We start from the raw sequence: 26935 nt of genomic DNA, 5'->3' as shown, positions 1-26935 counted from the left end.
TTTAGTGTGTTAAATAGTTGTTGTTTTTTTAAGTTACAAAGCCCAAAGTCCACTCCAAAGGGAGTTAGGCCTGGTTTATGGTTGCCGTAGTGCGCGCCATAAGATGACGTTCTCGGCTTTCGCGTGGTGCATGAAGGCTCCCCAAGTTGTTGCGGCGCTTGGTCGTGCACCTCTGATATTTTGTAACTACGCTCCCACTGCTGCGCCTTTCATTTCAACATGGATGCTTGTTCTGAGAGACCACAGGGACAGTCGCATGTCATTAAATTCTTGGAAAGAAATAGGCAACACACTGGAGAAAGATGAGGCTTTTTGTCGCAGGTTGCGAAAGAAGATGAGAGATTGTTTTGAAAAAGCTAAAAAAAAGGTCTCATGGAAAGAGTGGCGACCCGAGGGGAAGCACCGAGAGACAGAAAGTAATTTGGACTTGGAGGTAAGAGAAAGTAATAATTACAATACACAAATATTGCCAGGCATCCTGCTCTCCTTTCCGGTACCACTTGCATATTGCAACAAACAACGCGTTGAGCATAAACGCCTCTGTGCATGCTCGTAGTGTGCGCCATCTATGGATGCCCGTGCCACGGTGTCTCACGCAAGTATAAACAAAACTTTACTCTCCCCCGCAGAAACACTGCTCCTGAACTGCCTGAAACACCTTGCTTGAAGTCACGCTTTTTCTTCCGTAACGTGGTGATGTCACAAAGTAACACATTTGCATAATAACTGCCTAGCGGTTAGTTTAGCACGCCCTCAAACAAAGCTGGTTAGAGCGGAGCTGGAGCGGAGTCTGAAGAGTTTGGTTCGGCTGACCAATCACAACAGAGTGGGCCAGCTGACCAATCAGCACACAGCTGATATCCGATATTCAATTGTTTCACTCTGTTATATACAGGACACACACATGCACAAACAGGACCTATATACATGCGTTAATGAGAGAGATGTCAGAGCGAGGGGCTGCCTCTGACAGGCATCCCACAGGTTTGGTGCCTTGCTCAAGGGCACTTGGCAAACTGGCATCTCTCCAGCGACCAGTTCACACTCAGTCCTTGGTCCATGCAGGGACTTGAACTAGCGACCCTCAGGTTCCCAAGCCAAGTCCCTGTGGACTGAGCTTCTGCCACCCCCATACAGGTATGCACCTGAAAATAAGCATAATAGGTCCTCTTTAAGCATTATTTTTTAAAAGTATATGGAGGTAAACTGGTCAATATTTAGCTCAGCTCAGTATCCACAGAGGTTGACGAATATTCAAATACCAAAGCAGCTGATAATTTCAACACAGTTGTATCTGCGTCAACCCGAGTGCCGTGTTGCAGCCATCCACTGGGTGGCAGTGTCATGCTGTGCTGGTTCTGCTAGTAGTGGTGGTGAGAGCTTATTGAGTATCAGCTTACGATACAGTTCCCAGTGTTTTAACATCTAATTATGATGCATCATGATGCAGCTCCCAGTGTTTTAACATCTAATTATGATGCATCATTAGAGGATGAAAGCACAGGGAGGTGTTTGTGTATCACTGCCTGAATAAAGCCTGTAACCTTTACAGATACAGATATAATGGAACTAAAACAGAATTGACTCACTGCTGCTGTTACAAAAGATTATTTGGCATGTGGCTTTTTATTCACATTTTCCTTTGAGGAGGCCACGTAACAGAGAAGAATAAAAACCCTGCTCCATTTTCTAGGAAACGTACAAAATACCCAGGATTGGATGGAACATGCGTCACAAAATGTTTTGTGCTCCATTTTTTCCTAATATCCATCAAATAGGTAACGTGGTGTAGCTCACAACCACAATCCAACTCGATGAACCACTCAGTTTATATTTTCATGCAAAGGTAGCATTCTTACTAGGTTCAAATCTTATATCATAAAACGTATAGCCTTTCCAAAATTAAATCTGCTGTTCGCTTTATTTAAATTTGAACTCTTAATTTAGATATTGTCATTTGCAACACTGCAGATCAATTGCATTTCTCATTGCTTATACCAATACTGCATTTTATTTACAGTATAGTATAGTATAGTATAGTATTTTTATTAGGGCTGTCAATCGATTAAAATATTAAATCAGGATTAATTGCATGATTGTCCATAGTTAATTGCACATTTTTTATTTGTTCAAAATGTACCTTAAAAGGGAGATTTGTCAAGTATTTAATACTCTTATCAACATGGGAGTGGGCAAATATGCAAAAGTATATACTGTATATATTTATTATTGGAAATCAGTTAACAACACAAAACAATGACAGATATTGTCCAGAAACCCTTTAAAGGTACTGTATTTAGCATAAGAAATATGCTCAAATCATAACATGGCAGATCAAGCCCAACAGGCAACAACAGCTGTCAGTGTGTCAGTGTGTTGACTTGACTATGACTTGCCCAAAACTGCGTGTGATTCTCATAAAGTGGGCATGTCTGTAAAGGGGAGACTCGTGGGTACCCATAGAACCCATTTTCATTCACATATCTTGAGGTCAGAGGTCAAGGGACCCCTTTGAAAATGGCCATGACAGTTTTTCCTCACCATAATGTAGTGTAGGTTTGGAGCGTTATTTAGCCTCCTTCGACTTGCTAGTATAAGTATAGTTGGTAACAATGGATTCCTTAAATTAGCAGTAGTTTCATATGATGCTAGTATCTTTACTTTAGCTTTAAAACTGAGCCCGCTACAACCTAAAAATTGCAAGTTGTGTTAATGCGTTAAAGAAATTAGTGCCGTTAAAACCAATTTTACATGTTATTATTGTGTTAACTTTGACAGCCCTAATTTTTATATATATACATATATATATAGTATACTGTATATAGTAGTACATTTATAGTATAAATGATGTCAACCAAAATCAGTTTCTGACCATTGCTCTTTGGTAAACAATATTTAAGCAACCAAATGTTTTTGTGTCACTGAAGAACACTGATTAACAATTAATATATATCACTGTGTGCATCCTTTATCATGAGCCTAATTTGACATCCATATTAAAATCATGACTTAAACTCTATTGTTAGCTGACAAGAGGAGCCACAGATGTCAATGAGGACAGACTATAAATATACTTACCACCTGCGGGGTGGAGGGAGACCAGGGGGCCAGGTTTGGTTAGCAGGGGGAAGGAGGAAAAAGAAATTGAAAAGAGAAAAAGGATATTAGTCAGGACGAGGGATATTCACTAAAACTACTATTAGCAGGGACTCGGGAGTTGAGCAGGAGGGTCGAGGAAAATCAAAGCACAGGACCTATGATACTGATGGTGTTATGCTACCAACACCACAGTGCTCCAGTTTAGAGCTGAACAGATGAGACTGTTCGAGGAGACGAGAGACAGAAACAGGTCAGAAAGTAGGCCGCCGCGGAGGAGAGAGAGAGCGAGAGAGGAAACGGTAGACAGGGAAAGAACAAGGAATAGAAAGAACAGAAGATGTGAATGGAGACATGACACAAAACTGTTTTTTTACTTTGTTTCGCAGGAAGATTAGAGAAAAGGGAATTCTGCAGAAGCAGTAAGATAGAGAACTCCAGTACATACATGTCCGTGTAGGTCGGTGTTGAGCAGCATAAGGGCGCAGGTTAAAGTGTGGGCTCCATCTGCAACAGGACAATACACAATGTCAGCTAAATGTCATTCATGTGAATGCAGTGTCATACATTCCTTCATAGCTCATGCAGACACAAATCACACATACATCTGCAGAGCTACATAAATAGCCTGCATGTTAACATAATGTCAATATGCTGCAGTCAGGAGTGTTTCTTTAACTGGGATCGATATGGAGGACTGTAATTGTAATGTAAAATCAATTTATTATGGTGTGATATTTTGTACAGCTGTTATGTCTTAATATATTTCCTCATACCGTCCTTCTCATCATCATCAAGGTCGTCCTGGCTGTGATCTTCACAGGTGAGTGTCGATGGGTTGCAGTGGCAGAAGCGTCTGGAGAAATGCACCAAGACCCTCTCTCTCTCCTGGGTCTCTCCCATCAGGGGGAAAGCCTTTAAGAAGTTCCTGTCGCACACAAATCACACCACGAGGTCAACGAGAGGTCAAGTGATTTCATCACTTATGGCGGTAAACAGAATTTACGGAGGAATGCAGCTGACTCTTATCAAACATTTTCCTTTTGAGGAGAACTTGCAGTCAAACCTGCTTTTTAAAACTTGGACCAGTGGTCATGTACTCTGTAGTATATTGTTATAATGAATGATTGTGTAATGTTTACGGTCTTATGTTGAGAACTGGCTGCATTTTTTAACTAAAAATAAATGGATTTGATTTTGTAACTGTATGACAGAATCAACAGGTTGCAGGTAGGTTGCGGTCCCACTTTCAAACTTTTGAGGTGACACATTAATGTGGAGTTGAAACAAATAGTCTATTAAAAATGATGTTTTCATTAGTGTATTATGACCTGAAACTAAGAATTGTTGTGTTTTCGTTAGCTTAGAATGAGCCCTTCATATCTACATAGGGAGCCATGTTGCTCCTCCATGTTTCTACAGTAGCCCAGAACGGACAAACCAAACACTGACTCTAAAGAGAGCCGGTCACGTTTTTACGTTACCTGAAGGCCACCGTAGTTCTCCGACATGCTTGAGAAACCGTGGCAACATGAGACGCAGAGTGTAAAACCGTGGTACCGCCAGCCGCCGTCTAATTTCCGTTGGTCCTAAAGTTTTGTTATTATGGTATGGATGGCCTCTGAGCGAGGCAAATGGCGTTACCACGGTTTTGCACTCGGCAGCTCACGTTACCACAGTCTTGGAAAGGGAGGAGTGAGCGGAGGGGTACTCAGTTGGTTGCAATCTGCAACCACACCACTAGATGCCGCCAAATCCGACACACTGTACCTTTAATCAATTAGTCCATCGACAGAAAAAGATAATCAATTAGTTGTTTCAGTCATTTTTCAAGCTAAATATTTGCTGGTTCCAGTTTCTCAAATGTGAGATTTGATGTTGTTGCTGTTATCTTTTGGGGATTTAGACTTTTGGTTGGACAAAGACATGTAAAGACGTCCCCTTGGACTTTAATTTATGACAGGTATTCGTTCACTATTTTGTTTTAAATTTCATAAAATAAACGATTAAACTATTAATACAATTTAAAAAATAATAGGCAGGTTAATCAATAACCAAATAATTGTTAGTTGCAGGCAGCCCAACATTAATGCTGCCAATTTCAAAATTAAGCTGCACAAAAGAACATTGATTGAAAGAATTTCTATGCACACAACTACAGTAACCTTCATTAAAGCATTACATGTATACATTATGATGAAACATTACCAAAATATTCAATTCCTACCAGATATTATTATGGCTGACTTTAATGTGATATGATATATCGTATTGGAATCAAATGAATGCAGCACTTTTAGTATGTTACATGTTACTTTTTAACAACAGTCTGCTAATCTGACCCCGTCTGAAGTGCACACATGACGCCTCTTAACTGAAGGCAGCAGTATGAGACAGCAACATGTCAGGTACAAGGCAGTGATGCACTCCGGAGCTGTCAGCTACACCGGCTAACTGTACTCGACACGACAGCTTGATTAGCACAAAGCTAATGTCTTGTGAAGAGGGAAAGTGGGGAATACACACACGCCCGCATGTGTATGGACATCTACATCATCACTTCCCCGTAGCTGCTGACTGTGCATTACCTCAGGGCTCGATCCAGCGTCAGGCCGGAGAAATCGAAGAAGCTCAGGTACTCGGACGCCACCAGCTGGCTGAACTCGTTACTGCAGAGAGACAGAAAGAGAGCGTCAGCACATCAACGTGGCACTGGAGACGTATGAAGGTGTTATATAAATGTTCTCTTGACACTACTGCAGTGCTTGAAGTGGAAAAAAAAAAGTGCCAGTACTCTCTTATTCGCATGTTGGTGTGTGTTTTAACCCGTATCAGCAATCTCTTGCTCCTATTTATTTATTCATTATTTCTTTAAGTATGTTATACTGTGTCAGTCATAATCAGCTGTGCTTTTATTGCTATATTATTATAATACTTGGGCTATGCATCCTCTATAGAAGATATATATATATAGATATATATATCTATATATATATAGAAATATATATACACGTATATATATATATATATATATATATATATATATATCACTATCTCGTTACAATGGCATCTGGCAGTGGGTGGGATATATTAGACAGCAAGTGAACATTTTGTCCTTGAAGTTGATGTGTTAGAAGCAAAAAAAAATGGGCAAGCATAAGGATGTGAGCGACTTTGACAAGGGCCAAATTGTGATGGCTAGATGACTGGGTCAGAGCATCTCCAAAACTGCAGCTCTTGTGGGATGTTCCCAGTCTGCAGTGGTCAGGACCTACCAAAAGTGGTCCAAGGAAGGAAAACCAGTGAACCGGCGACAGGGTCAGACCCAAGGCTCATTGATGCACGTGGGAAGCGAAGGCTGGCCCGTGTTGTCCGATCCAATAGAAGAGCTACTGTAGCTCAAATTGTTGAAAAAAATGTTAAAACTGGTTTCGATAGAAAGGTGTCAGAACACAAAGTGCATTGCAGTTTGTTGCGTATGGGGCTGCGTAGCCGCAGACCGGTCAGGGTGCCCATGCCGACCCGTGTCCACCGCCAAAAGGTGGACTGCACTGCTGTATTGGAGAATGTTCCTCTAACAATGTTATAAGAATAAAATAAGCTTGTGCAGATGTGTTTGTGTGTTTATAAATCAATCCGGTATTCTTACATGTGCATCTATTATGTCTGTGTCTCCTCCATACACTAATACTGAACATATGCAACTATGTAAACATGTTTTCCTCTGTTTCTGGTGATTTATCAGTCATTATGTGTGCACATGTGTTACTGTGTGTGCGTGCATGCTCACTTCTTGCCCAGGTGTCTGGCCACGTCGCAGCGTTTGAAGCCCTCGAGGTGATAGAGGCGCTTGGCCAGCCTCTTGGCGGCCTCGCAGTCGGCTCGGCAGCCATTGGCCAGAGTGTCGGTGCTGCCGCGCTCCAAACGCTCCAGACTGCCCAAATCACACTCCTCCGAGTCAGACAGCACGTCTGTGAGGTTGGCATCGCTGGAGGAGAGAACATACACACACACACACACACACAAACACACACACACACACACAAACAAACACAACACACAAAGCAGGTGCCTAGGTTAATGAATGGAACACATGTCCGTCGTTACACGCCCACTCGCTTAAAACTAGACAGAGGAAGCTGAAAACTCAATTACATAAACATATGTTCACATACACACACAAACAAAAGTCAAATGAGGTTTAAATGACTTGTTATGACACTGACCCAGTTTCACCGTCACTTAATGTCCTACTTTAATACAGTGAATCTAAAGGCTGATTATGATGCCAGAGCAGCTTTCACCTGCCCCGATCTCCTCTAAAAAGCTCCACTAATCTCAGACTGTTAACCCCTAACATGATATGAATTAAAGTGCTGTAATATAAATTCTACATTTCTATTCCTCCGTTTCGGGCACATGTAGCCTGGTATGGAGGACAGAACCTGCCTAAATCAAAAATAAATGAATAAATAAATAAATAAATGACTCGATAAATAAATAAATGTCATTAGATGTGGCAAAAATAAAATAAAAATAAATGTAGCCATTAATGAATTGATAAAATGTGACATAATTAGATATTTCCATTTTAATTTGCTTATTCTTTTATCTTTGTATTAATTCCCTTATTTATTTACTCTTCTGTTTAATAGTTCCTTTTATTTATTTATGTATTTATTTTTTTATTAATTTTAAATGTTTTTAGTTATTTTTGCATTTATTTTTTATTTATTCATTTATTTTTGCATTTATTTTTGATGGAGTTGATAAGCAGAAGCAGACACAGTTAGTTAGCTAGCTAGCTAGCTAGCATATAGTCATGCACCCTGACCCCATGATGACACACATTGAGTGTCAGTGACAGCCCCCTCGTTTGCATAATGAGGCAGAAATGCATGAAGTAAAAAGAAATGTGTAAACAGAAAAGAATACAGAAATAAATAAGTTTGGGGAAATAAATAAGGGGTGAAATGGGAAGTGGGAAGTTAGAGAAGTGAGCTTCTCATTAATAAAGGTCCATATAGCAAACAAGTAATGCTCTCAACAACTCCCATCAACTTGCCCTTGAGTAAAACAGCCAACGGAACAAGTAAATTGTCCATCTCATGCTCATTGTCTGTCACTAGGCTGTCTATCCCAGCTGTGAATGGGTGTATCTGTGTGACTATGAAGCAGGGTGTTCCTGTAAAAGACTGGATGTACTCAAATCGTCCCTGCAGGAGTAGTAAAACTCAAGGAAGAATTTAATGAGTTGCCAAACAGAAGAAGACACGAGAGTGAACACGTAGCTTTCATTGCCACGTAATTACTGGCAAAGTGAACACTATGTGCCCTATTTGAAGTTATAATGCTTTGCCAGGACTCGTTTTGACATTGTAATAAAGTATTGGCTCAAACTGAAATGCATTAAAGGTTAAATATACTGAACTGTAAACTATTGGTGACGATTATGAAACCAGCTTCACTAGACTTCCACTAGCTGCCATACGTGTTTATTTGAAGACTCATTTTAACACAAGAAGAACAAAATGTCAGTCACAGCACTTGCAATGTTATTGATTGTAAATACTGTTTGCAGACTTAACATTAAAGGGATAGTTTGGGTGTTTTGAAGTGGGGTAGTATGAGGTACTTATCCATAGTCAGTGTATTACCTACAGTAGTTGACGTCGGCACGCCCCCAGTTTGGAGAAACAGACAAGAGTTACAGCACGGAAGCAAAGCAATGTACTGCTGTGGACGGGGCCGGCAGCAAAACGTCTTTTAGACACCTAAAAGAAAGGCTCATTGCTTTACTTCTGCGCGGTAACTCCTGTCCATTTCTCCAAACTGGGGGCGTGCCGACTATCATCTACTGTAGGTAACACACTGACTATGGATAAGTACCTCGTACAACACCACTTCAAAACACCACACTATCCCTTTAAGAAAGAAGTCCATCACTGCAGACAACGATGCAGTGTCTTCTTGCTCAGGGACACAGTTTGATGAACTAATCAGGCCTCCCACTCTGTTTAACTGTTAGTGTCATCAAGAGAACAGAGAGAATCGATGCAGGGTATTAATTAGTGCACTACTTATTTATTTATGACTTACTGAGGTAGTTTATTTGGGATATTGAGTTGAGTCCACTGTACTGCATTACACTGTATACACCACAGTCCATCAGTGGGGAGTTCATTAGCCTGTTTATTGTACTTTAAGCACCCAGCGTTGATGGTATGGTTTTGATTAAAAGTTACAAAACTCCCCTTACAGACAAAACATGAAACGTTCAAGCAAAATAGCATGGCATTTAAATACATCCATGCTGAAAGGAACAAACACAAATTGCACTCAATCAGCACAAAACACCTAATTATGTCCGTTTTATTTCTTAGGAAAGAGACTGCACACGTACATAATAACCTCCATCAGTCTAAACAGCATTTCCTCATTTCCTGTCTGCGTGTGCATCTGCGCGGCACCGTCAGCATTCTCGCCAGATGATTCAGACGTTTTTTGCATAATCAGATCAGCCCAATTGCATTACCCTCGCAAATTCAATACATTACGCGCTGTTGTCGTAAGGGATTTGCTGGTTACCATGGATACGGCGGAAGCCAGGTGTCCTAGCAGAAGAAGTAAAGCGGTTTGTAGACTACCTTACATCTGTCCGCCACAATTTTGTGTCGTGTGGCACAAAGGAAAGAACAAATAAACACAAACAACAAGCAGTTCCCTGCCTTCGCATGCAGAATGGCTGACTACACACTACAGCCCTACTACAAAGGGCCCTGATCTCCCAGCTCCAGGCAAGGTTACACCGTCCTGCCTTGACTGATTCATTAGGCTCGTAGAATCACTCTTCATCTGGCCCCCTGACCTCGGACCCATTTGCCTCGGGAGACACTACACGGAGCTATTGCCCCCCCCCCGGACAACGCAGCTCTCAGGGTCACGGGAACACATAAACCCTCCACCATGATGAGGAGGGTCACGCAAACTCCTCCACCTTATCGTGACAGAGCATCGCTGCCAAGAATGACAATAAGATTGCAGATACGGTCGGGTGAAAGCGGTTGCATTTGCAGGGTGCCTGGGCTCATCCTCAGGGACAGGGTGGGGGGCTTGTGTATCCGGAAGGAGTAAAACTACCAGGAGCCAGTTGAGGTGGTCTGGGGATCTGATTAAAATGCTTCCTGTACGGCTCCCTCTGGAGGTATTCTGGACATGTCTCGCCAGGGAGGAGACCTCTGGGAAGACCCAGATTCTGCTCACATATCCCACCTAACCAGAGGCCTGTACTACGAAGCAGGATTTGCGGTTAGCGAGGTAACTTCAGGGTTAACCCTGGGTTTTCCGTCCTACGACGGTGGTTCACTTCTTACCGGGGTAGATCGCCATGGTAACTTATGCTAACCATGTTATGCTCCGCAGCAGGTTATGTTCCAGATAAGAGATCAACTCATATAAAAGCAACGCCTACTGACCAATCAGAGCTCAGTGCGCAGATCGTATGATAATATTACACACATATGAAGAAGTTACAGTCATGATCCAGACTAAAAACAACACAGTTTGAACTGACAGATGCAGGAAGGACAGCTGGCTGTATGCTGTGGGTGTTTACCGCTTTGAATTATGTTTTTATATTTATTTTTTTTACTTGCTCTGAAGTCCGTTTCACACCCCACTGGAGACGAGGACGCAGCTGAAAGAAGGCTGAAATAATCATACACGCCATGTAGGGCATAATGAAGCATAATCTATTCATCCATTCTATTCTGAAAGCCATTTTTTATATATCACTGCCCCATCTAGACGACTACATCTGACTTTTGAGTATTCCGTTAAATTTATAAATCTGTTCATTCACACACCGTCAATTTTTCCTTTTGCCAGCTGTCCTTCCTGCATTTGGCAGCTTCAACTGTGTTACTTTCAGCCTGGATTATGTGTTTAACTTCTTCGTATTTGTCTAAAATTATAGTTTGCTCTTGGTTTGTAAAAATGTGCCGCTCTGCTGACAGTAGACTTGTCCATGTTTGTGATTGGTCATATGCTGCAAACACCACCTCTTTCATGCGAATGCGCTCATAGCCAGATTGAGAAACCCTGGGTTGATTTACCGTCGTAGGACCGTATAGCAGGATCTCGTTTGTTTGGATTAGTTAAGAAAGATAACGAGAAGCTACGCCTGGTATGTTGAACTCGCTTCGTAGTACAAGCCTCTGGGGAAGTCGTGGGAACCCCCTTTTGAGACCCAGACAAGTGGTTGAAAATGGAAAAATGAATGGATGGAAATATATACATATTGCACAAAGACATAAATACACACACACACAAAATAAAATGAGTCTGTGGTAAACCATCTAAACAATATCGAGCCTGGTGTTTGCAGTGAAATTGCTTTCGGGTGTCTGAATGTATTAATTCACTAGACTCAGAGAGACCTCATAAATCATTCAAAGCTCATATCAGTCATGGGGCTAAAATGATGCTGGGCTCCCCCAATCCATTGCTGTCTGTCTGTCTGGCAATAACACACACACACACACACAATAACAGTGAGGGAGACAGAATATGAAGTGTCAGATATCTAGCGCGGGCCTTTTGTGCCAAGATACTTGGCGTCACTAAGGGCCAAGTGGCCCACAGTAAACCTATTTGTCTTTCTAAAAGGCACAACTCTGTATCCCCAGGCCACACATATTCATCAAGTGTGACCGCCACTCTGTCTGAGATAGAGAGAGCATGATGGTGCATGCCAGTGACTCACATGCTAATCTCTGTGGCTGCACACCACCCGTACTCACCCACACCTACAGTATAGGTGTGTCTGCGTGTAAGGTGAGTGTGTGTGTGTGTGTGTGTGTGTGTGTGTGTGTGTGTGCGTAAGGGGGGGGAGGGGAGGGTCTTAGTGGCATCTTCCATGAGGGTAATCAATTATTATGGGTTTAACCGGATTATGAAATTGTGTCATTTCGCAGACTTTTCTTTCATTTTCATACTCTGATCATCAGATAATGGAGGTAGACATGTTATAGGAACAGACACCTTTGAGAGCTCTTTGTGTGTGTTTGTGTGTGTGTCAGACAGGTCATCTGCTGAGGCATGTTGTGGATACAATCTCTGCAAAAACACACTGTTGCAATACTGGACTATTCTGGTGACACCTCCACCCACGAAAACTGAGACACCCATGTATCCACATGACTTGCACGTTTTGTTTTTCACACTATTGACACCGTTGGGTCATCAGCTAAGGCCACAATAGGTTACAAGTTGCTCATATTGACTTTCTAAAAGCTGCTGGTCACAGTTCAAAGTACAAGTCAGATGTGAAAATAACAGTTTGGAGCAATTAGGCATCCTTCAAGTGGGCTATAGCTATAAATCTATATTTAATACCTCAATTAGAGCCAAAACAATAATCCATGAACTGATGAGTCGCTGGACAAAAATTAATCATCAATAATTTTGATAATCGATTTATCATTTTCCAAGGAAAAATCACTGGTTCTAGTGTCTCCAATGGAAGGTCCTGATTTTCTCCTTTTATATTAATTGTTGAATTGGCTATGTTTGGCTTTTGGACGGCGATAGCGATACCTGGGCTTTGGGTATTGGCCGATACCGAGTACCGATCTGAAAAAACTAAATGTCAATACATAGATATACATTTATTTAATTGTAATTTACTATTAAAATAATAAATTGTCCACCAGCAACTTGGCAAAAAAAATATTCAAAATGAACAGGAATTACAATTCAAGAGTAAAGCTTTATAATGTAGCAACAAAATTCAAATTACAGTATATAATGTATATAGTACTTAAACATAGAATTGAATTTGAGTCAGTATCGGCCCGCTACCCGATCGAGTATCAGTGTATCCCTACATTTAATTAATTTACCAAGTAAAAATCACTGGTTCCAGGTTCTCCAATTGAAGGATTTTTCATGCTTTTCTCCTTTTTATATTAATTGTAATATTCGGGGGTTTTGGACTGTTGGTTGGACATAACAGGCAGTTTGAAGACATCACCTTTGTCACTACCATTTGTCACTATTTTCTGACATTTCTTATTAACTAAACAATGAATTAATTTATCAAAACAAAAATTGACTTATTGATCATGAAAATAATTGTTAGTTGCAGCCCTATAACATCAATATCACATGTTACTGTAGGCTACCTAGTGATGGTTGACTTGTGAAAGATAATATCATAACTCCTGCTTTATACAGGCCATTTTAAATTATAAATCCTGATGAAGATAAAATGCAAAATGATGGTAAAATCCTGCTTTATTCTCTAAATTCACTACATTGATTAGCAGGAAAATTAAGTCCCTAGGGAACTAGAAAATAAAATACCATGTGAGGTAAAAAAAAAAAAAAAAAATACTGTTTAAGTCACTTTTATCCCAGTTTTGGATTAGTCAATGCAGAAGTACTATAGTGATAGTTTGCCAGAGTAAAGTTACAGTACAGCTCACTCACTATTTCCATTTTGCCACGCAGCATAATGTTAACGCTCCCACCCATCTGGACATGAAGTCTTAAAACAATTAAACTTACAGGAGTTGCAGCAAAAAGTCGAAGTGAACATCATATTCCTCTTTCCACATCATCTCTCGGAGCTTGGTCGATGAGGTCCGACCGCCTCATCATCCAGTCGTCGGTAAAACCCGCATCGGCCCGGTTCGCTGCTTCAAACTCGAGCCAAAAGGAGATTTCTTGACAGCGGAAGTCGGGTCATAGATAATTACAGCCTATTGGCGTGATCAATTAGACCGTAGATGTTATTTCACCATAATGTCAGCAGACTAGGAGTTTGTTTAGAGGTTTTTTTCCTTGAAGTTTGTCTGCGTGAAGGCTCCTCAGAGGAGAGAGGATGTTGAGGGCGGAGCCAGCGACCTTTCCTGATGAATTACACTGTTCCTAGTAGCGGCTGCACAATGGCCCTGTGTGTCCCAGCCAACACCACTTCCTCTGCCTAGAAGTGAAAGGCTCTGACACACAACATCAGTTCAATATCAGCGGGACGTCCTGTAGTTTGGACTCGGTTCACTAATCTGCTTTTTCCAGCATCATATTTATTATATGGTTATTTCTGTACATTCCTCCAGTGGATTGCTTCAATACGGCTCAGCAAGCACAGATGCAAGAAAATAGAAAAAGTGGTGAACTCAGCTCAACTCACTGATTTGTACAAAAATATGTCTTAGTTTTATTATAAAATGAGGACGCCAAATTAAAGTAGCAGTAGGTAGAATTGTAGCAATGATTATTAAAGTGGCAGTAGGCAACAATATTTTGGCATAATTTGGCAAAAATTCCATAATAACCTTTCAGCATATTGTAATTCAAGTGATCTGAGAGAAAACTACACCTCTGCACCTCCTCATGGCTCTGTTTACAGGCTTTAGAAAATCTTGCCCGTGACGGCAGACTTTGACCAATCACAGGGCATTTCAGAGAGAGCGTTCCTATTGGCTGTTCCACAAAAGGAGATGCGCGTTCACGTCTGGTCTCTGCAGATAGTGAAAGCCTCGGTCAATGGCGGAACAACCTACTGGAAAGCTTGCTATTCCAGCATTGGCAGCAACTGCCTACACCTCAAAACAACCCAAAAAAAGAAAGACAGACTTTCAAAAAGACAGTCCAAACTGTTGATGTCGTTAGAAGGTAATGTGTAGCTCGCTGCGGTAGCCTCCTCAGATGTAGCGAGCACGTATGAAGCGCGTGCATATGCCCGTTCTCGTGTGGGGGGAGGGGCTTCGGACAGAGAGGGGAGAGCGGAGAGAGGAGAGAGAGGAGAGAGCAGCTCGAGGGGATGCAGGATTTTGCGTTTTCCGGATTTCTACGCACTGCAGCTTTAATATGATTAAAAATAAATAAAGGGCGCCTGGGTTAGCTCAGTTGGTAGAGCGGGCGTCCATGTATCAAGGCTTGGTCCTGACCGCGGCGGCCCGGGTTCGAATCCGGCCTGTGGCCCTTTCCGCATCCACTCTCTCTCTCTCCCCCCTTTCCAAGACTCTATCCACTGTCCTCTCAATAAAAATGGAAAATGCCCCCAAAAAAAAATAAATAAATAAAACGGTCACTATATCCTGACAGTAGTGCATGAGACAGGTAATCTGAAAAAAAACATGTGCCTCTGTGTCCTCCGGTGCTCCTAATGGCATCTGCAAGATTTCACAGACCGGAGGAAAATAACCAATCAGAGCCGAGCTGGAGCCTTGCTGTCTCTGAGCAGCTGTCAATCACTTGCAAACTCTGATTGAACTGTCAAACTAGGTGAGGGCTTATCAAATATGGATCAATATTCTGTTACTGTAATGACTATTTCTAGCATGAAATGTTTTCAGAAACATCTTGTAGTGTATTGTTTAGCTGTGAAATGAGAAAATGTGTGACCCGGCAGCCATGTTGAGATCAGTTGAGGAAATACCAAGCACCGTCCACCAGCCAGAGCACAGCCAATAGGAACGCTCAATATGAAGGCTCTCTCTAAAATGACCTGTGATTGGCCAAAGTGTCCCATCACGGACTAAATTTTCTAAAGCCTGAAAACAGAGTCATGAAGAGGTGCAGAAGTCTAGTTTTCTCTCAGAACACTTGAATTACAAAATGCTGAAAGGTTATAATGGAATTTTTGCCAAATGATGGCAAAAATATTCTGCCAACTGCCACTTTAATCATGATTAATCACAGATCAATTGCACATTTTTTATCTGTTTAAAATGTACCTTAAATGGAGATTTGTCAAGTATTTAATACTCTTATCAACATTGGAGGGGGCAAATATGCTGCTTTATGCAAATGTACTTGCATATTTATTAATTGAAATCAACTAACAACACAAAACAATGACAAATATTGTCCAGAAACCCTCACATGTACTGCATTTAGCATAAAAAATATGCTCAAATCATAACATGGCAAACTGAAGCCCAACAGGCAACAACAGCTGTCAGTGTGTCAGTGTGCTGACTTGACTATGACTTGCCCCAAACTACATGTGATTATCATAAAGTGGGCATGTCTGTAAAGGGGAAACTCGTGGGTACCCATAGAACCCATTTTCATTCACATATCTTGAGGTCAGAGGTCAAGGGACCCCTTTGAAAATGGCCTTGACAGTTTTTTGCAAACGATTGGAGCGTTATTTAGCCTCCTTCTCCACAAGCTAGTATGACATGGTTTGTACCAATGGATTCCTTAGGTTAGGAAAAATCACAAGTTGCGTTAATGCGTTAAAGAAATTAGCGGCGTTAAAACAAATTTGAGTTAACTTTGCCAGCCCTAACAGTAATATAATGGACGTAAAAATGATCATCACACACTATGTGATGGATTATGCCCCCACTTCACACACACAAACACTGATTTTTATAAGACACACTGACACATCCCTGCATGCTAACCTCACCATCTAAATCCCTCCTTCCTCTTTCTCATCTGGTGGAAAGAAGAACAATAGAAGAATCAGAGGACGGAGAGGCAGCTGTAGGGTCGAAAGTACAACATTTGTGGGATGAGATGGAAGATGAGAATAGAGACAAAACCCTGGAGGAAGTTCAATTGGTATTTGGACAAGCGAGCACTTTATGAGATTCACTGCGCATTATTAGATACAGACAACAATGACTAAATTTCCTTGACGACAACAATAACACTGAATTTCAGTCAGCGCTGAGACCAGAATACTTTTTTAGACCAAGCAGACGCTGCTGAATACTGATCACCCATCAGTTTTTGAGCAGCTAGCTACCATGACTCATGGATAACCTTTGTCATTGGATCTTTCACAGACAGCCGAATTTATAAACCTCTTGTAGCCCAGATGTGCTGTTCTCATGGCAGCCAGCACATGGAAAAATCTGATTCAGTGTTTTAAGCCAGAGGAGGATACATGAGATAAATGCTCCTCACTGACATATGCAGCCTATTAAAAGGAGTCCTTATTTTGTGCTCCTCAATCAGTCAGCCATACTGTCATGATACCAAATATAGAATCAAAAAGCAGTTTGGGCGGTCATCCAATTGTGCTCCATCTAGCTGTGTCCTAGAAACCAATAAACTCTAAACAAAAAAAAAGTTGCACACTGTTTCTACAGGGGGCACAGGAGTTGGCCCGTCCAGTCTACATGTGTTTTGTGGACTTGGAGAAGGCTTACTGTGTCCCCCTGGGAGTCTTGTGGGGAGCACAACTCTCACTCCAGTTATATAAGGACCGGGGCCATTGCTACGAGCCTTCCGGTCCTTATGTAACTGGAGTGAGAGCTGTGTTCATATTCTCGGCAGGAAGTCAAACATGTTTTGAGTGGGTGTTGGGCTCCTCAAGGGTTGTCCCTTGTCACGAGTCTGTTTGTGATTGTCATGGATAGGATCTCAAGGTGCAGCCAGAGGGAGGAGAGTGTCCGGTTTGGGGACCTCAGAATTGCGTCTCTGCTCTTTGCAGACGATGTGGTTCTGTTGGCTTCATCAGACTGTGACCTCCAGCATGCACTGGGGCGGTTTGCAGTCAAGTGTGAAGCAGTCGGGATCAGAGTCAGCACTTCCAATTCTGAGGCCATGGTCTCTGAAAACGGAAGACGGTCGATTGCTCCCTCTGGGTTGGGAGTGAGTGAGGGAATTCGAGTATCTCAGGGTCTTGTTAACAAGTAAGGGTAAAATGGAGCATGAGATCGACAGGCGGATTGTTGCGGCATCAGCAGTAATGCAGGTGTTGCCAGACCTTTGTGGTGAAGAGGGAGCTGAGTAAGAGTAAGAAGGCGAAGATTTCAATTTACCAGTTGATCTATGTAAGGAGCTCAGGGAGCTCGGAGTAGAACCGCTGCTCCTTGGTGCAAAAAGGTTCAGGTTCAGGCATCTGATCAGGATGCCTCCTGGGTGCCTTCTTTTGGAGGTTTTTAGGGAACACGCTTGAGAGATTATATATTTCATCTGGCCTGGGAATCCCCCAGGAGGAGCTGGAAAACATTGCTGGAAAACTGAGTTTCTCCACAAAGAATGACACAAAAGCACCACTTTCCGACCACTACCGATACCGTTTCTGATACCTTAACTTGCTATACCGAGTACCGATCCGATACCAGCGTGATTAAGAAAAAAGTTATTAAAAGTTATTTTCTCTTATAAGAAAGTTATTATTATTATTATTATTATTATTATTATTATTATTATTAACAGCTTGTTGGATTTTCCACTGTAAAATGTTGCCAAATGGCTGACATTTTGCTCGCTCTTACTACCGTTACGTTACACTCTCAGCTAGCACCGCACTGTTGTTGTTTGCTATCGTCACGTGACAAAACTACCTGCAATCGATTCTTCTTCGCTGCTCTAAAACAGTAGTTGCCAGTGGCAGTCATGATACATCCAGGGTGACAGTACAGTGAAGGCTACTGTTTTGGAGCAGTGAAGAAGAATTGATTTCCCGTTAAACAAGTTGATTTTTTCTGGGTTAATAAATGATGGTATCGGACCGGTGCATAGATTGGTGTACTCGCCATACCCGATCCCGAATTTTGGGCAGTGTCGGATGGATTTCCGATACTGGTATCGTTATCAGAACATCTAGATCTTGTGTTTGACAGGTTTCTTGGAAATAAGTCATTCAGCATGAAAAAAGCATAAAAAATCTTAGTCAACTAAGACCAAAACGTCCAAATAGTCAACTAACCGACTAAGATGGTTCAGCCCTTGTGGTATAGTTTGTTTTATGTCTCCCTCTGTCTCTTTCTTGCACAAACACACACAAACCAAAAACAACACCTACCCAGCGGCAGACAATGGACAATGGTGACCTCTTTCGGCTGGGTGAGACTAATTGTGTTCAGGTGTGGGATTGTGTCTGATAACTTTCTGCCTTAAAATCAGTCACAGATTCCAAGAGGAGAACAGAAAATGCCAAAAAAAGACACAAATATTTTGAGTCTGGCTCAATTTCCACTCGACACATACAGGAAGTGTTGACAGACGCCTCAGAGGAGAGAGAAGCCTGCGGTAAGAAGAACCTCATTCAGCCAAAACAGCCATTGGTACAGTAAGACTGTGGGATGTGTCATAAAACATAGAGAAGAGCTATAAATAGACGGGGATAAATCTGTCGGTGCTGAAATGATTCAGTCAGTGTGTGTGTGTGTGTGAGAGGGTGAAAGAGAGCATTTGTATGTATTACTGCTTGTGTTGCAAAAGTGTGTACACATATGTCTATGTGTGTGACTGTGTGTGTGTCCATATCACTGCCTGACTGAGAGCCAGGAAAGGATAATCTGCAGGATGTTTCAGCAGCGCTATAGAACCACGCTAAGGGTTTTATTCCCAAAATGACATCCTGAAATATGTGTGTGTGTGCGTGTGTGTGCAAGTGAGAAACAGAAAATAGGGAAAGATTCAGAGTGTGAGAGCTGGATATGAAAGCTCCCATATCTGCGTCACTGAGCGAGTGTTAGGATGTGCGAGCATTATGCACATTTTTGTTTACGCATGCATGCTGCTGGCTCACATGTCTTTTATGTTTGTGTGTGTGTGTGTGTGTGTTTCTGCACTCGACAGTGTATATGAAAGAGATTAGTCCACGCGGCAGAGCTGCCTCTCTGATATGGAAACAACTGCGCCTGGCTTTTATCTGCTCTGCTTGGGCTCAGATCTACTAGGCTCGCGAGCTAAGGGGGACACACACACACACACACACACTCACAGCATGTTTCCCCCCGAACGGATACACATAGAAACATATCCATGCATGCAAATGTTCAGCCACAGATGCTGCACATGTGAGTAGAAAGTATGCATAAGTGAACAGACGCTCATACTATACAATTGCCATGCCATGACTAGTTTGTGCTTTGATGTGATTAATGTGCATAATGGTCTAAAGTGCCGTATCCATGTCAATCTGTCTCCTTTAAGCATTTTTGTGTGTGTGCTTGTTTGTGTGCATGAATGCTGCACCACATGTTGCATTATCATATTATCACATTAGCAGCATTCAACTAGTTGGCTCCAGTGTGTCGATAGCTGGCGATGTACAGCAGTAAGCTGCTTGACAGACAGACAGTTTTCATGGCGATTTCAGCAGCCTCTATGGATTATGGTTAAGCTTCAACCTCAGTGATGGTTCCCATAGGGCACACAACTGTTAAAGTAACAGATTGATTGACTAACTGTTCAAATGACCAAATGTGATTGACAGTCTAATCACAAATACAACCTGATTGACTGACTGACAGGCTGACAACATGATGTACAGGCTGAAATGTCTGAGAACTAACAAGCAGGTTTACTGACTAATGCTGGACACACACTACATGAGAATCAAGCCGATTTTGGGCCTGATTCCCCCCTCTCAACAATCGTCAGCAAAGCCCCGATTTTTTGATGGTTCTAAAGATTATCTTTCCTTTGCGATACTGTAAGCTAGGCGATATATTGCGAATTTTAGGAAAAGTATGTCATAGTATAAAAAACACACCACCATATGTATAAATTCTGAGAATAAAAAGTCACTTTGTGAAATGGCTACTATGGGGACTAACATCATTACACATGAATGCAGTTGGACTCATTGGATCCACAAGAGTCTCAGCTTTACAGTGAGACCCAATTTATGCAATTCCAAGACTGTTTAGGTACCCCAGGATGCAGAAAAATTCAAATACACCATTTTAGAATAGGTGAAAATAACAACATTATACTGCATTCAAAAAATGCATGGTTTTTGCCCAACACTGCATGTGATTATCATAAAGTTATCATTGTGTGGGGTCTCTCACATTCTAAACATCTGTTAAGATTTGAAAAATCTTTTAGTGTGGGCTAGCCCCAAGACACTGGCACAACACAATCACTGACTGCTTGAAAGAAACCCTTCACTTCTTATTTCCATGTGTCGGACGGCTTGTCTACAACATCTGCAATACTTGCCAATGTTTCCTATATCCCCGTGGCCGGCTGCCGACTTTACTTCCTTCATCCACTGATGTCAGAATAATCAGCGGTAGCAGGGAGAGGATCTACAGGGAGAGTTTGGCTGAGGTGAGATTAGGTTGCTTCTGTCTGCCTGGGGCTTCATCAAAGCCCTGTCTGTTATAGAAGTTGAAGCCTGAATTCTGGGCAGAGTCTGTACGCACAAAGGTTGTCAAAGACATCGAGGCAAGGTTTGAAAGCCATCTGAATCAATTTGAACATTTTTGGTACAGTGAAAATCAGCGCGACAGTGGTGTTTCTAAATCTATAAAATAAGATTACATTAACGGTAAGAATAATTGAAGAAAGACTGAGTATTACTCATTCATTTGCATTCATGGAAGGCATATTAGACACGTGAACAAGTGATTTATGACTCACTAACAGAGTTTCTGCAGCATTTCGAGACACATATGGTGATCCAACTGCTTTATGCTGCGTGCCAATGTTTTGCTGAGAAGACTGTCTCTTCCGTTGTTTTGTCATTTACATACACTCTTTATCGACAGTAAATCAAACACTCTTGCTGTGTGGCCATGTTCATAGACTCTTATGTATCTGTGTATCTGTGTACAGACATTCATGACGGTGATCATCTGACTTACCACTAGCTAGCGCGACCACAAAAACTTAAATGAAGAATTTCAATATGTTCTTTCCATGGCCTAGTAATGTTCAATCAATATGTCATGGGGTATAAAGTCTGGAGTTGCTCCATAGACTGATTTTGTGGACCCATATAAAGTGGCTGTAGACTGTTCGTGTTGTTTTCTTATGTCAAGTCAGGCTATGATGTGTATCATGTGAATGGGAATATGATTTGAGTAGCTCTATCTACTAGCAAACAGAAACTCTGGATGACAGGCAAACACATGGACTGACCGACCCATAAAACAACTAAATGTCTGCCAAGTTGACTGACTGACTGATTAACTTGCCATTTTTCTATCCGTTGCTTTTGCAGCTGCTCTGTCCCGCAGTGAAAAAGACTGGTTGTCCATGACGCCCGAAGTGCCAAAATGTGTAACAGCGCCAATTCTGTGGCTACCCACCGGGAAGAATGGAGGTAGGGAGACAGGAGAGGAATGAAAGATAAGAAGCAGCAGCAGAAGAGCACTGTAGGGGAAATGGAAGAGGAGGTGATGCAAAGAAGAAAGGAAGAGGACGGCGGCGGGGGGGGATGGAGGGGTGGGCGCGGGAGATGAGATAAAGTGAGATAAGATGGATAAAGTGAAGAAATGAATACAGAGGCAGGGGCTGAGATGGAACTAACAAAGAGACGGAGTGAAGGAGAAAGAAGAAGAAATGAAACGGGGAAATACATGTTGTAATGGATGAGATGATGTATGTCGCAGCCTTTATAGCTCGTATTAATAATTGTTTTGCTTAACACGCACCTGCTTTACAGACGTTGTGAATCATAAAAAGCTTTTAAAATATGGATTTGAGCCTCTCTGTCTATCCAGGATGAGCTGTGTGTTCTTAAAGGGACATTGTGTAGGATCTGGTAGCATCTAGTGGTGTGGTTGCAGATTGCAACCAGCTGAGTACCCCTCTGCTCACTCCTCCCTTTCCAAGACTGCGGTAACGTGAGCAGCCGAGTGCAAAACTGTGGTAGCGTTGGTTTGCCTTGCTCAGAGGCCATCCTTACCATAATAACACTACTTTAGGAAGTCAGACGGTGGCTGGCGCTACCACGGTTTTGCACTCTGCAGTTTCACAAGCAAGAGAACTACGGTGGCCTTCAGGTAACGTAAAAACGTGAAAGGCTCTCTCTAAAGCCAGTGTTTGATTTGTCCTTTCTGGGCTACTGTAGTAACATGGCGGAGCAACATGACGGACTCCGTGAAGAGGACCCGCTCCCTATTTAGATATGAAGGGCTCATTCTAAGCTAACAAAACCACAACGATTCTTAGTTTCAGGTGATTATACACTAATGAAAACATAGTTATGATTACTAGATTCCATTTCTGCTAATAGAGCCCCCGAAATGTTACACACTGTTCCTTTAGCAGTCCATCCAAAAAAATAAACCTCTACTGTTGCTGTGGTGTTTTCATTATTAGAACTTTTAGCCATGCTACTTCAAGCTACTTCAATTCAATTGAGCTGAAAAGCAATTCTTTTAAAACCACACATGCTCCCTCTCAAATATTACAACAAACTTTGACTGTGCTTCTAATGACTTTTACCTCCATTGACTTGCATTGAATTGCTAATGTTTGTAAGTCATCCCTTTAACACCCTAAAGACCTAAAGTTGAATGGACATCAAGGACTTCTTGTTCGTGCTAAACTGGTTACCGTGAGTATCTTTAAAACTTAAAAATATCCCTTTAAGACCGACTAGCAGATGTATCCACTCTAGACTTAAGTGCTCAAATGTCTGGCAAGCTGGCTAGCATAGAGTAATGATCACACACACACACACACACTCTAAGACCCTGCTGGGCAGAGGAAAGCTGAAGACGATGATGTCATGACATAAACAATAGCTCATTCAGTTTGGCGCTGATGGTCAGGAAGCAAGACCGTGCTTAAAGGACAACATCTGTAGACGGGGGGGGGATAGAGAGAGAGCAGAGTAAGAGAAGGAGAGCCGACATCTTAAATCCTCCGTTCATCCTATAACTCGTACTGAGCTGTGAGAGTCTGTGAACAAATCCCAGTTAGCTGAGATGATCATGTCGGAGGTCTGTGCATCTTATTTGGCATTCCAGTAGGTTTGTAACTAAAACTGTGCAGAGGGGGCAAAGCTGGAGAACAAGCCAGCCAGATACACAGACCTATAGCCGTAGTTCACGTTACATGATTTTTCCCATATGGTTCCTGTTAGCACCTCCCCCTTCAGCGGCTCTACGCTGTCTTCCTCAACCCTCTTTAGTGCTATTAAGGTAATTAAATGAAAGAAAGTACTGGCAGCTGTTGCTGTATTCCTTGGGGTCTATGCAAATGATGGACAGAGTGGATGAGTTAGAGATCATAGTACAAAATCTCAGCATTGTCATAAATATCAGCTGGATATCTGAGACGAAGAGAAGGAAACTCCTGCTGTTCAGTTCATCGAAGTGATTCATTACACTGACAGGCACCCTGCATCTTATTTCTATACTGCTGTACTGTATATATTTCAAGTGTTAAAGCGGCAGTAGGTAGAATATTTTTGGCATCATTGAGCAAAAATTCCATAATAACCTTTCAGCATATTGTAATTCAACTGTTCTGAGAGAAAAGTAGACTTCTGCACCTCCTCATGGCTCTGTTTTCAGGCTTTAAAAAAATCTAGCCCGTGACGGGAGACTTTGGCCAATCACAGGTCATTTCAGAGGTAGAGAACGTTCCTATTGGCTGTTCATTCAACGGAGGCAGGTGTCAATCACTTGCGGTCAAACTAGGCAGCGCTGATCAAATATGAATTAATATGCTGTTACTGTTATGCCTATTTCTTGCGTAAAATGTTTTCAGAAACATCTTGTAGTGTACTGTTTAGCTGTAAAATGAGAAAGTTTGCTCCGGCTGGTGGGCGGTGCTTGGTATTTCCTCAACTGATCTCAACATGGCGGCCGGGTCACAAACTTTCTCATTTTACAGCTAAACAGTACACGACAATATTTAGGCATTACAGTAACAGAATATTGATTCATATTTAATTATAGTACCTAGTTTGACCGTTTGATCAGAATTCGCAAGTGATTGACAGCTGCTCAGAGACGGCAAGGCACCAGATCGGCTCTGATTGGTTGTTTACCTCCGGTCTGTGAAATCTGGCAAATGCCATTATGAGCACCGGAGGACACAGAGGCACATGATTTCTTTCAGATTACCTGTCTCATTCACTACTGTCAGGATATAGTGACCGTTTTATAAAAATAACTTTTTTTTAAATCATATTTGCTCCAACCTGCCTACTCCAGCTTTAATCTTCCATATGGAACCACCACACTAGTCCTATAAATTCTGTTTCAGCTCAAAGAAGGTCTTTTGTCAAGCATAAAACTTGTAATCTGGCAGCACTGACGTTACCTCTCCCCACTGTGCAAGTAAGCAAAACGGTTGAAGAAAGCAAACACCCCAGCCGCAATCTGCAGGTCTGCTTGGTGAATTTGCCGTCTGGATTCACCAGGCTCTCAGTCACTACCAACAGGGGAAGAGCTGTCTCATTTCTAATGCACCAATCCTGCTTCAACAGTTCCACCGACTCCATAAAAATGTAAAAGCTCTCCTACTGCATCTCTGATTTTTTTTCAGTGCAGCCTTTTTGTTTCCTTGTAACAGTTTAAGCCTGTTGTGCCAAAGTAATGTCACGCTGAAGTGCACAAAGCTATCCAACCATGTACAGTAACAGTTTCCCTTCTCTCCTTTTCCAAATATATGAAGGAGTTTAAGCTGAGTAACATGAGCCTAGCATTTTATGTTGGTTGGTTGGGTAGACCGGTTAGGATTTGCCTGCCAACTGAATTTACATGTGTGGACAAATGACTTCCTTTTGAAGCACCAGACCACCACATTCACCCCTAACCAACCAACCAACCACCCCGCCCCCTCTCTGAGGGCCCACAGCTGGGTCTCACCATGCTCACGCCACCTGCTGGTTAAGCCAAGGTCAAAGCAAATTCCCACTAATTACACTTCATATCTACACAAAGCCTCCACTGCTACAGGACACACACTGGAATCTGTCATCAATAAGCTAAACATTCATTCAACTGTATTAAATATGTAAAATAACCTATTTACTATGGTAGTTCGAAAACATGCCCACTCTATATCGAAGGATAAGGACAGATTGATTATCAAATGTTATGGGGAAATGGGAAGTATGCAGGATGATTAACAGAGAGATCTACAGTGTGTATTAGCCGTTACGTTTAGTCAGATTTAAGGCGAGACACCCCAGGCATAAACATTTTTTTCACGCACTGGTCAATTTTGAGATTTTGGGCTATTTTGCTTCCATAACATGTCTTCTTTCAAGTTAGCGGAAAGAAAAGATTCATTTAACTACACTTTGTCTATTTGTGTTTGTAGATTTCTCCTAAATTCAACCAAAGTTAGAATTAGATAATGGCTCATTTGCATATTTAAACATTTCAGAAAATGTGTAATGCAAACAATTGTTGTCTAAATGTAAGTAATCAAGTGGGGAAGTTTCATAGTGATATCTATTAGTTGAAGATTTTTACCAGATTCACCTGTGGTGTCTTGCAAAATTTAGAGCAATTTACAATCCATAACTTTAAAGGCTGTTTTCTCAAAATTAGTTTTTCTGGTACTCTGAGCCAGAAATCTCCACTTCAGTAGCACTTTAATACACTAAACTTTCCAATTTCATTCCTCTTTATATTCTCAAGGTTTTTACAGAGGCATTTGTTCATATGTCATTCATAGCCTGATTTATACAAAATTGTATTCCTAAAAACATGGCGAAAATGGATTTTTATGGCTGTATTTTCTGATTTATGGAGTAATAAAAATAGATTCCCTCTTTGACTCTAATATGTCAACAAAATGAAACAAGAATTTTGAACCTGGCTTTATCCAATGTTCAGATTTCTGTTCTGGAAATGTATGCAAATTAGCACATATTTACTAATAATAATGACTCATTTGCATATTTAAACATACTTCAGAAAACTTGTAACACAAAAAAATAATTGTCTTAATGTAAATAATCAACTGGGGAAGTTTCATGGCGATATCTATAAGTTAAATGTTTTTACCCATTTAACCTGTAGTGTAATGAAGCACAACCTGAACATTATTATCTGAGCACTATGAAAAGAATAAAAATCCCAATTACCATCCTTCTAATATCTGTATATATATGATATCTGTGTTAGTATAAAAAACTGAAAGTCAAATTTTCAGT

General features: G+C 41.5%; 1 protein-coding gene across 3 annotated transcripts in view; it reads right to left on the bottom strand.

Moving 5' to 3' along the window:
• psd2 (pleckstrin and Sec7 domain containing 2) overlaps positions 1-26935 on the bottom strand; it is a 46512-nt gene that overhangs the window by 5469 nt on the left and 14108 nt on the right. For all 3 annotated transcript variants that reach the window (XM_037780235.1, XM_037780234.1, XM_037780233.1), the window contains 4 exons: positions 6887-7084; positions 5685-5765; positions 3873-4024; positions 3543-3603 (listed from right to left, as the gene is read on the bottom strand). In XM_037780235.1, coding sequence (XP_037636163.1) covers positions 3543-3603; positions 3873-4024; positions 5685-5765; positions 6887-7084 — 492 coding nt within the window. The remainder of the gene's footprint in view (positions 1-3542; positions 3604-3872; positions 4025-5684; positions 5766-6886; positions 7085-26935) is intronic.

This window comes from Sebastes umbrosus, chromosome 9, assembly GCF_015220745.1.
Source record: "Sebastes umbrosus isolate fSebUmb1 chromosome 9, fSebUmb1.pri, whole genome shotgun sequence".
Taxonomy (NCBI): Eukaryota; Metazoa; Chordata; class Actinopteri; order Perciformes; family Sebastidae; genus Sebastes; species Sebastes umbrosus.
This window is presented reverse-complemented; position numbering and strand designations above follow the sequence as displayed.